Raw genomic sequence first — 12,172 nt, forward strand, 5'->3', positions numbered from 1 at the left:
ATACTTAACCTGTTTTATTTATCCAAGAATAAAGGCAACTTAATATTGTTCATGTGCATGGTAGTATACTGTAAAGCAGGGATCACCAACCTTTTTGAAACTGAGAGCTACTTCTTGGGTACCGATTAATGTGAAGGGCTACCAGTTTAATAAGCACATTTGTAATAACAAATTTGCTCAATTTACGGTTAATTATGTTATTATTAATAATTAATTAAATTAATGATATTCATCTATTTGAAGGCACAGATCATGTTAATGATTTCTCACAATAACTATCAAATGTGATTTGAAAAAGAATAGCAATAAAAAAATTAGATGCAGCTGATTGGTAAGTGGCATTACGGTGAGCTATGTTTAGAACAGGCCCGCTGGCTACTCGTGGTCCCTGCTGGCTACCTGGTGCCCGCGGGCACCATCTTGGTAACCCCTGCTGTAAAGTATATAAGTATACCTGAGTACAGTAGTTAATCCTTTCCAGGATAGTTGAGAAATTGGGCCGATGCTCTGGACATTGCTGCCAACACTGGGTCATGATTCGATATCTATACAGGAAAACACACATTTCAGAGAGATTTACTGTGTAAGCTTTATTATATATTAACTACATTTTAGATTAATATTGTAACATACTATCGCAGCTACACTGCTCTCTTATGAATATTGTATCATTAAAAAAATACTTTTAAAAGACACATACAGGACTAAAGTATACACTCAGGTCAACTCAGGTCAAAACCATTTCACTTTTGACCTGCTTTACATCCAGAGTCATCCATGTTGATGCATTTACTGTTAGTACTCACACAGGCCCTGGGCAACCCTTTGGAGGGTCCATCCTGCCTCCGCTGGTGACAAACTCCAACACCTCCTGGTTGGTCTTACAAGGATAGGGCATGTAGCCCAGAGAGAGAATCTCCCAAAGCAACACTCCAAATGACCTGCAGGGGGCGACACAGACCATCAACTGACTGTTCTGGATCCAAGACGAAAAGCATGTGTATCCTGATCTCATGTTCCTCAGCATGAGAATACCAGGGTCAGTATACTATGAAACTAAGCCTATAACCGGCTGATTAAATTATTCCTGTAGTAGAAGCAAATGCTGAAATGGAAAATGCCCAATTGCATCAAACTACCAACCTTCCAGTTTTTAGTGGGGTTTTCCGTATCAGTTAAAAAATATATTTTCCCTTTAGCAAGATGTTTCAAAACAAAAGGAAAAACCCTCTACATTTTAAACATAAAAGCAGATCATCTTTGTGAAATAAATTTTTGGAGCTTTATTATACATATTCATATTATGGGGGTTGCGTTTCTACCATGTATCTGTCTTGCAGGTGAAGATTCCCTCCATGAAGGCCTCCGGTGGCATCCATTTGACTGGCAGCATGGCTCGACCACCTTTCCTGTAATAGCTGGCTCTGGGGGAAGAAAAACAGTGCTATCAGATTTGGGAATGTGCATCATCAGTTTAGAAGAGGAGGCAGCTATCACAAGGTCATGAACTCTGTAAATACGTTTCAAAGTATAGACACATGAAGAAAAATTAGGCAGCTTTTCAACTGGCCCCCTATTTACCAAATAAACCCAGTGCTGCCTGGGCTCCTGCCCCCATCAGACACATCACTGTAATTCATCATGTTTGCTGTGCCATGTGAACCACTGTGGATGAAGCACACGAACCTGTAAATGTCTCGTGCCATGCCGAAGTCCCCAATCTTAGCCACTCTGTCTTGTCCAGGACAGGTAAGCAGGCAATTTCTTGCAGCGATGTCTCTGAAAAACACAGAAAGTGTTACATAAAAGCATTATACAGACCCATTCATTAACTTTATGGTGACTTTGCTAAAAAAAGGGTTAATTTAAAAATTTAAATTTATACTAATTTCCACGCAGATTTACAATGATTTAAAAGTTGATATGCTGACCACTGCATGATAAACAAAGAATACATGCAAACGAAGAGCAGCTCCAGAAATCTATTGTGTGAGTGTGTATACGGTCGTGTGGATTAGTAAATTCAAATTTATTAGGAACATCAGGCCAGCCTAATGGGTAGCGCACATGCTTGAGTAACTGCAGCATCCCGAGTTCAAGTCTGGCTGCGGACCCTTGCTGCATGTCGCACCCAATCTCTTCCCTCATGTTTCCTGTCAAGTCCTCACTTTCATCTATCTAATAGACGCTGTAGAGGGGGAATTTTCACTGCCAAAACATCTTCTCAGTCAGTGCCGCACCACATTTGATTCAACATTTTAGTGTTTCGTGAGTACACACACAACTAAGCATATTCAGTTTGTTTGTAATAAGTGGGTGTAAATCTGAACCTGTGTATGAAGTGATTATCCTCCAAGTAGCAACAGCCACAGGCGATGTCTCGGGCCATCCGCAGCAGGTCCCGCATGGCGAGAGAAGAGATCTGGCCCTGGATACAGCACAGGTCAATTTAGTGTACCGCACAAACACAGACACACACCACACACAGAGAAAGATGCAGTACAGACGTACAGTTCGTGGCCTATTCTGTCTCAGAAAGCTCTTCATGTCTCCTCCAGTCATCAGCTCCAGCAGGATGAAGCGTGGCAGGATGTTCATACTGACACCGATGCAGCGCACAATGTTCTCGTGGCTGAACTTGCTGCATGGACAGACCGTCGACAACACTTAGCAGCTGCACTTTTTCAACATTTTGTGACATTTATGTGTAAAGCGGGTGTATTATCGTGTGGTTAAATACAGTACATCCCTGTAGCTGGCAGAGTCAGACCTTTACATCGGAAACCTCTGGGACAACAGAAAATGCTAACGAACCAAGATTGTTTTGTTCACTAAGGGAATAATGAATTCTATTGCGCTCTTAAATCTGGAGATGCAACACCTCCTCTGGCTTTAAAAAACTGATTTTCCTTTTGGGTTACTCTTTTTTTAAAGTATTTTGTAGCTTTGTTATAGGTAGCAAGGAGATGTCTAAAAATGAGGGCGCATTAGAAAGAGACTAAGACTGAAGTCTGACTCAAACCCTCATATAATCAGCTGACTTTGTGAATGGAAAATATGTGTAGTGCATTTTAGCAGTGGTTTAGGTGGATTTTACATCTGGCTCCAGTTATCTAATCCAACCCAGTAAGAACATCTGTCTATAAAACAAAGCCATTTGCTGTCTGATGATGCGAGCACACGGGTGAGCCACACAGGTCAGAAGGTTGAATTGGGTGAATCATTGTGTGTATTAAATTAAAAGGCAGCCAGTAGAGTGTAGGTAATGGACACATAGAGCACTGTTGCAGTGTAGTGCACCTCATAATCAGCGCCTCCATTAGGAAATCCATTTCGTCCTGTTCAGAACAGATTTCTGGAAGAGTCTGTGGAACAGAAAGAATCAGAGAAGCAGTTTGAGGATTTGTGGTACATGTGTACTTTTGTCAGGAGGAAAGAAATTAATAGCCCTAATCAGGAGGCTATTGAAAAGAAGGCAAACCCATGTGGAGCTCACTCAGCTTTTCCTTTTTTACCTTTGTAGTTCCAGAGCCAAGTTATCTGACGGCAATGGCTAAACAATTTTGCACTTTCCTTTTACACAGCCATCAATTATTTTGTGCATTCATAAATATACAGTCCCCTCAAGAAGTACTGGAATGACAACCTCAAAAAGTACACAATTTCAGCCTTTATTTCCTGGTATTTATGACTAGATATTTTGAACATAGCACTTTTTGCATCAGATGAGATCAATGAATTTGGTCTTACAATTTCAATTCTTTTGGAGGAGACTTTGCGAGACCACAATGATACATTTTCATATTCTGTACTAAGAAACTGTCTTTTCAAATCCTACATGGCTGTGACCTTTAAAACTGAGAAGCAGGAACAATCCTGTGTGGTTGAGTGGATTATTATTGACCACAACATTTAAGGACACCTTCACTGATTTTAAATTTGCTTCTGATGATGAAATGGTGAAAAACTCCTCCGGATGATATCATCTGCAGGAGTTTTTCATTTAGAAACAGAGAAATATTTTAATATAGGGAAATCAGAGGGAAGTTTAAATGCATTAATCTACATTTACACTCTAACGCAAAGCTATAGAAAGTTGAAAACTGGTGAAGTCGCCCTTTAACAACCTGGTGGTTGTCAGCGTAGAGGCACTGACCAGTCTGTAGCTAAGACGCAAGCTGCAATGCACTGGATGTTCTAACACCTGTCAATCATGGCCAACATTCAACTTTTCCCAAACCCCTGTCCACAATAACACTGGAACCACCAGTATTTAATGTGGCAAGTAAGTGTATTTAATGAACCTAACTCCTGATCAAGTGGTATTATCTAGCATTGAGATGGAACCTGAGTGCAAGCTGACCTTTATAGCCACCTGCATGGGGCTGTTATCGCTGGTCATCCCCAGAACTTGTCCTTCATAAACTTCTCCAAATGCACCATGGCCGAGAGCACTGAAAAAATAAAATGTTTTGAAACAATTAAATACAACATCTGAACATTGCTGCTTTTATGCTAAACAGGTGCATTCACAAGTAGCTAGCAAAGCCTTGGGCATTTGCCATACCTCAGAAGTGTGATGTTCTTGCGCGGTACTTCCTTTAGTTCACTGAGTGAGGCGGCCTTTCCGGCAAAGCAGTAGTTAGGGTTATAGTCAGTCATGATGGTGGAGGAGCGGATCTTGCTCAGCTTGTACTCTGGACTCTGCAGATGCCCCCTCACTGCATGTAGGTCATTCTTCCTGCGGTACCACACTAGCACAAAAGACAGGACAGACAACCCCTAGTTTTACGTTACAGACATTTTAAAAATAAATAAATAAATCATGACGCTGACTATAACCTGGGCCCCACACTTGCAAGCTGATGATGCAACTACTTTGCTATCTACTAAAGGTAGGAGCGGTAAGTCAAGGAGGGATCAAGCTAAGTTTTAGTGTCTGTAGTTCTTCAATGTAAAAACACTAGGACATCAAACACAATAGGTTGACATACATTAAATGTGTTCTTAAAAGAGTACTCCACTTATACAGTATTACAACGCTGCCAGACTACTAACGGACATTTCTTAAACATGATCAAATGCAGCAAAATGAAATACATTTCCTTTTTATTTCATGCATTTTTCATCCTGGTCAAAACGTGGTGCTTGCATTACCCACAATGCAACTCAACCACTTTGGATTATTTGGGTGTGTTATGCATGGATGTATAAAGGACAGCTGGATTCTGGACTCACAGATGGTATCTAGTCACTTGTGTTACATGCACATTAGTGTTTCCCCCACTGGTCTCCCCTGCACACCCCAGCTTCGCTGTACATTCTGATGAGTAACAAAAATATAATACAAAAAAAAAAAAATAAAGTAAGTGAATAACTCCGTAAAATATGAAATAGTTTTTACTTCAAGGTGTGCGAGGTGCACAGGTCTCTTTTACAATAAAATTCGAAATACTTTCTGGGCTGCAGTACTGCAAGTGGACAATGGGAAATTTTGAAAAAGCCTGAAATGCATCATGTGAACATATCCATCTATGGTTTTATGCAAGTAGCAACTCAAAAGGGAGGTTCCCTGACACACCTGACACTGACACAAATGAATCACCTGATGCAACTAGTGAGTTGTGACTTCTGGAGCCACAGAAACTTTCTGTTTTCACATCAGCAGTAGTTCCCCCCAAGACGTGCTGGTTGGTGGAGTTTCCTTTTAAGAAGTTAAATCATTTCACACACAAATGCTACATTTTAGAGGCTATATGTGGGATTCCCTCTCCTTGTTTACTGCTCCTACACTGTCTGTGCCACTTTGTTTGGACTCACCCGCCATGGAGGCAGCCCATATCCCCGATGCAGGTTGGTAGTCTGCCAGGGAGGGGGCGTTGCGTGCAGGTAAGAGGTGCCGTCGAGCCATCGCCCGGTGCAGATGCTAGGGACCCATGGGGTTGGGATGGGGGTAAGATTGAGATAGGGGAGAAGGAAAAGGAGGTGGTGGAGGAAGGGGGTGGGGGGTGTTGGGTGGGGTGTGGGTGCAGGTGATCGGGCGCCCAAAGAACAGACTACCTCCCTGCATGGGGGAGAGCTCAGGTGAAGAGACACTGTTAACCTAAAGTGTGTTTGTGTGTGTTTTGCTGATTTGGATCAAAGTTCTTCTTTTTCAAAAGCAAAGAAGATCAAAGGTATTTAACACAAGTCAGCAGTTTTCATTTTAGTAGTTGATTTATTCAGTTGCAAATGCACAATATTAAGAGAGTAAGACGAGATGCAGTTACACTCCACAGCTTTTCGTTCACGATCACCTATAAAAACAGCAACTATATCTTAAATTAATGTGTTTAATTACACTGAGTGAATCTGTGTTTAGTTATACCAACTATCTAACCTTTTGCAATACTGTTGCATACTAAATGTTAATTTTTCCATTTTTTTTCTGTTAACTTTAAGTCCTATGTCAGAAAAGACTATTTCTCTGAAAACTAATACTTGCCAGCCAGGCTGTCCTTATTCCGCTTTAACCTGTCCTGTTCACTTGAACATATTTCCCACTTTTCTAAAACATGACCCAACAACACCATGGCCCATCCATCTCCGGATGGCCAGTGATGCATTATTCAGTTTTGATTCTCTGCATCTGCAGGAAAAACTATTAATACTTTTTCGACAATACGGTATTTGTCTTGTTACAATAATGTGTTTCCAATATGTAGTACCAGTAACATCAAATCTCAGTATCATATTGTGTAATCTTCTGCCACTAACACTAATTTCTATAGAAAATAGTAATAATAAATAGAGAGGCTACTGAATGTTTTACAGTGAAAACTTTACCGGTGAGTTCACTTTACTGCCCATATGACTTTACCAGGTTTTTTTTCTATCACTTTCCATACTGGAGATTTATTACATGTAACAGCTTTTTGCTGCACCTGGTTTTCTTGTCAGACTGTGTTCAAGTCCAGAGAGCTGAAAATGTAACTGATATTTCAAAAGAAGTCAGTGCTGTGCAGTAAAACTGGCTGTGGAAAAGAAAAGAAAAAAAAAAAACCACTGAGTCTTCCACAGTTGAGCATCACCTAATGTTCCGCACTTTGAATGAGGTTATGGAGAGAACGACAGAGAGAGACACGGAGAACCTGCGAACACCTTAAATAGCACATGGAGCAGGATTAGTGGGTCGATGAAAATGTACTTCCTGAATTATCTGCAGCCAGTACTTGTCAAAAATGTGACAAAGGTACAAAAAGTTGTATTAACTCTATAATCCCTCACTGTCCTATATTATGGCAAAATTATTACACATGTTCTCATTAAAACTGTCGACAAACTATATACATCTGCAGTTAATAAAACAAGATTTTAATAGTTCAAAACGTACATTTTATATTGCTCTTGCAGCTTTTGCCACAAAGTGCAAATGCTAATGCAATATTTGTATCATTAACAAAACCTACACAAGATGCCTAATTATTAATTCTATAATTACTCTCATTTTAAGCTGTTTTATTTGTGCATCATCATTATTATTAAAGTGTTTTACAGCATGTCTGAATGCTATTTTCAGATTAAACAAGCCTAAAATTACTAGAGCCAGTGAGGCAAATCTCTTGATTAATTTATTAACAAACACTCTCTTTCACTCTTTCAATGCTTTTTGTACTGTAAGAAGCATGTAGGTGAAGTCTTTTTGCTGTATCTGGAACTCTTACCAAAGCCTGACAATGCCCGTAGATTCAGATAAACTTGCAATTTGTCACAAAGTGCTTCTTAAAATGACTGAAAGATTCTTTCATTTTGGACTAAGCGTCATGTCTATATAATAAAGATTGTTAGTTCTTTTTCTCTTCAGTTTTTTTAGCCATTGAATCATAACATCTGAGATTTCCTGCTATCTAATCTTACTCATCAGTCCACATCTCCAGCTGAGAGAAACTGTCTTGTTAAATGTCTCAGCTTTCTGCTCCTTTTGTCTCCTTCAAGACACGAAGTGAGATGCTTCTAGTACATCTCTACCATTCCATGCCAACATGACAGGAATCATTTATGCTGACACTGAAAAAAGCATAAACCATATGGTATTTATCTGCAATCATTTCCACTATCTCATGCCCTATCTGCAGTATAATCTTGTTTTAAACTCTTATTTCTCCTGTATTCATATGTAGAGAGAAAGAGAGCATCACCTGAAAGTTGCTCATGTCTGAGAAATATTTATACACTATGTGATCGCTTCATATTCTGTGAGCAACACGTATTTCAGACACATCCCTCTCCTCCTCTCTCCTCATGTCTCCTCAGCTAGAGGAGGGCACTTAAATGAACAATTAGCAATGAGTTCCTGGTTCTGTTGTCAGTAACATCTGGAATCATCTGTATGAGCAGCTGCACTCAAAGCCGGTGGAAGGTGGAGGGCACAGACTGCACACAGACATGAAGGAGTCGCTTACTGAGGATGATGCCGGTGCAGATCAGCGCAATGCTGCTCGCAACAGTGGAGACCACGACAGCCAGGATCAATGAGGTCGACATCTGACCGGTAGAAGCTCCAGGGAGAAATTGGAGAGAAGGTCAATTAATAGACATCAAAGTTAATTTAAATTTTAAAGCTTAATGCATTTAGACTTCGAGGGTTATCATTAAACAAAAGTGCTAACACATAAAAAGGTGATTACATACCCACAGCACCAATACATGTCATGTTGTCACTTGCCAGGACTTCATCGTCATCACAGAGACACTGGATAAGGTGAGTATCTTCGTCTCGTTTGCAGCTCTGAGTTTGACAGTGGCTGCAGTTCAGCTGCACCTTGATCTCACACTCCCCATGACTCTCCATTGCTGAAGGAAACAATATGATGAACAAACACAAACAAAAGAAGGCAAAAAAAATTATATGCTGAACTGATTTTCTGTGGCTCATAAATAATGGAACAAACTATCATAATTACAAACATAAGGGTTGCCTTTAATACTTGAATGAAAATCTTTTTTGGGATTCTTGAGCCGAGTTTTTACTGCAGGCGCCTTTAGCTGCCACTTGTTTGTGGCCTCAGTAAGTAAAAAAAAATCTCTATTGTGTTGAGAACAGGTGACTTGCTGAAGAATATCTCTTTTTTTGCCACAGGAAACTCTTGTGTGTTTTAGGTCATTATCCATATGCAATATGAGGCTGTGTCCTATCAGTTTTGCAGCTTTTGGCTGAACCTGAGCAGAGAGGATGGCTCTTTACACTTCCGAATTTCTCCCACTACTTTTATGAGCAGTCCCATTGGCAGCCATTCATGCCTCCACCATGTTTGACAGATGATGTGATGATGCTTTGGATCATGAGGTGGTCCTTCTCCATACTTTTCTCTTCCCATCATTTTGCTATGTAAACCTTGGTATCATTAGTCCAAAGAATCTTGGAAAACCGCAGTAATGAAGAACTGTTGCACCATTTTGGTCTTTTCACAACATTTGATAATAAGAAAATTCTGAATAAATTCATTACACTACTCTACATTCTGGAATAAACTGCTCCATTGTTTCCTGATGTGAATTATAAATAGGAGAAGCAGACTTGTGCCATGTGGGCCATATATTAACCTCTGTGTTTCATATAATTTAACAACATTGCTTGTGTTTGCAAGTGATGACTGGCAGCCCACGCAGCAGCAACAACAGCATAACAACAGTGTCTTTCACATGAGAATGGAGGTCTGTCTGTTGCCCCCGAAGGCAACAAGCTCCATGAGGCTGTGGATTAGTTAACCGCCTTCCTGTTCTTCCCGCTGAATAATTAGAATCAGATGGCAAGTAGTCTCACAAAGAAAAAAAAATCTAAACGAAACAAAGAAACAAGAGAACACAACATGTATCCGTGTGCATTCTTGAGTGTGTGGGCCTAAGTGTTCAGACAGACAGCTTGGCACAAACAGGTACAAGCACACTAAGACGCTCACACACTGGCACTCTGACCGGATCAATTGCTCAGAGAACTAAGTGAGCAGATACCCAGGAGCTCAGGATTTAATCTTCACACTGACAGTGCCTCTTTGCTGTGGGATCAGCCATGTTTAATGCTTAAAGCAATGAGGCTACTATATGTATTATAACTCCTGTCCTTGACTTTTCACATTACTGCAGAAATAAAATATAAGGTGATTGTTAATAGGTTTCTACATTAAAAACTCCTCTCAATTGGATTATTTTATTGTCGACTGATTATTCATTTTTACTTTAAAATTAGACTTTTTGCCAAAGTAATCTTCGTTTACTTTTTCTTTATGAGGCATAAAACCACATCCAACCACTTATACTAATCTGTATTTTCTTCTTTCACTTACATTCATGCAATTTTTTTTTAAATAAATACAATATGATGCAGTGTGAGAGACTATACTTTACCTGCCAGAGGCTGCAGGAAGATCTCCCCCATTGGATGGATAAACGAGACTCCATTCTGACCATCAGCTGTTATCTCATCTGTCAGTGCCGCATCACCTCCTGTCAAAAAAGTGTGTGACATCCAATTATGACAGCTTATGGTTGTCAGCATGTTTGCCATTTACTTGTCAGTTTGTTGTCACTCTTGGAAAAAAAACCTGTCACTGTATTTTGAAGTTAAAACACTGATTGTCATTAGTTTGGAGTCATGTTACAAATAACCTCCGCCCCCCTGCTGTTTCTGACAGGCAGGATGGATAAAAGCATCAGGCTGGAAAAGAATTCAAGAAAGAAATGTATGATTACCATGGTAACCAACTACCAAACTATCCAACTACACTCCATGGTAGTCCTTGACATCATGAAGTTTAAAAATTGTACATGAAGTGACAATTATACACTGCACAACCTCAGTTAAATTTGTCTTTGTGAGTCAACTGTCAAGAGCAGCCAGACCAGAATAAATTATGCTTCAGACTAAAACCACCTTGAGGAAATCTTTTTAAACAGAAATGTCATAAAATTCTGAATATCTCCTACACGTTTTTTGGTAATCCAATAGGATGACGGGGAAGAAATAGAGTATGAGACAAAGGGGGACAGTACAGGCATAAATGAAGTGGGTTTTTGATGCAGCATAATGTAAGAGAAGCTGACAAAATGATATCACCTCTGTATCCTCCTCCGCCACCTCCAGCTGTGCAGGCCCCACCACCACCTCCAAAACCTCCGAATGTGGACCAGCCGAGCTTTGATAAAGCCAGAGGACACGAAGATCCTCCCTCTGCCCCCTCCACAAGAGGCATGCCAGCTCTCAGGTGAGGACTAGGACTGTCTTTCCAGCCTCCACCCCCACCTTTAAAAAACAAAAAACAAAAACGGTAACCTAGTAAACCACAGACCACAAACATTCGCACAGAATGAATTATTAGAACATTCAACATTAAAAGTCGTTATGTCATCCAACTGACATTTATTTTAGGAGAACAAGAAGAAAATCAGAAATGTTTGACTGCTCAGGAGCCAGGTGTAAATTTCTGAGAAGTGATGCTGCTTTTTGCTTGGTTTGAATCTCACTCCAGAGAAGGGATGGAGAGAGTTCATTCACTAGCGGTATGAAGTCTGCAGATCCCTTGAAATGATTTTGCCAAAGAATACAATCAGGAAGGCATAAAAAGATTTCAGCAGCCTAAACATTGCTGTTTTCCGTGTTTGATCGCTGCAGCAAGAAGATTGGGTAACTGAAAAGGTTTAAAGTTTCAATGAGAGACTATCGTCCAAAAATGCTATATAGCTGCAAAATGGGAGAGACAGAGGGTGATGTTAAGCTGTACGCTGCTGATTTAGTACCGGACATTCATCCACACAATTCACATTAAAGGCATTTATGAAAAATGATCAAACTATCAGTGCCCAGAGAGTCCAGGCCTTTAGTTCCTACAGTAGCATTGACAATGTATTATTGTCTTAACTGTATCCTTTGTGGGTGGTCAGAAAACCCCGGGTGGGTTCATCAAAGCCAAAGCCATTATACAAGTATTTTAACAAATTGATAATTATACATCCTGACTAGTTACCAGTGTGAACTTCTGAAGACGGTTCATCCACGCTTTTGCTAGTCAGTATCATAACTGACGGCCTCACACAAAGCTAGTCCTTAAGCATTTGTGATGGCCATTGCTTGTAGCCTTGTTGTGTGGGACTGGCTCCAGTGGTACTACTTGTCAGCTCCTCCTGGCGTCTGTTGAGC

The 12,172-nt window shown here is 40.2% G+C and overlaps 1 protein-coding gene across 1 annotated transcript in view; it reads right to left on the bottom strand.

Annotated features, from left to right (window-relative positions):
* The window catches only part of ltk (leukocyte receptor tyrosine kinase), a 45,245-nt gene that overhangs the window by 4,224 nt on the left and 28,849 nt on the right, over positions 1-12,172 (bottom strand). The window contains exons 16-28 of the mRNA XM_067480746.1: positions 11,093-11,278; positions 10,384-10,482; positions 8,671-8,832; positions 8,442-8,537; positions 4,568-4,754; positions 4,364-4,454; positions 3,301-3,365; positions 2,512-2,641; positions 2,331-2,428; positions 1,687-1,779; positions 1,323-1,424; positions 807-941; positions 455-545 (exon numbers count right to left, since the gene is read on the bottom strand). Coding sequence (XP_067336847.1) covers positions 455-545; positions 807-941; positions 1,323-1,424; positions 1,687-1,779; positions 2,331-2,428; positions 2,512-2,641; positions 3,301-3,365; positions 4,364-4,454; positions 4,568-4,754; positions 8,442-8,537; positions 8,671-8,832; positions 10,384-10,482; positions 11,093-11,278 — 1,535 coding nt within the window. The remainder of the gene's footprint in view (positions 1-454; positions 546-806; positions 942-1,322; positions 1,425-1,686; positions 1,780-2,330; positions 2,429-2,511; positions 2,642-3,300; positions 3,366-4,363; positions 4,455-4,567; positions 4,755-8,441; positions 8,538-8,670; positions 8,833-10,383; positions 10,483-11,092; positions 11,279-12,172) is intronic.

Source organism: Channa argus, chromosome 16 (genome assembly GCF_033026475.1).
Source record: "Channa argus isolate prfri chromosome 16, Channa argus male v1.0, whole genome shotgun sequence".
NCBI classification, from domain to species: Eukaryota; Metazoa; Chordata; class Actinopteri; order Anabantiformes; family Channidae; genus Channa; species Channa argus.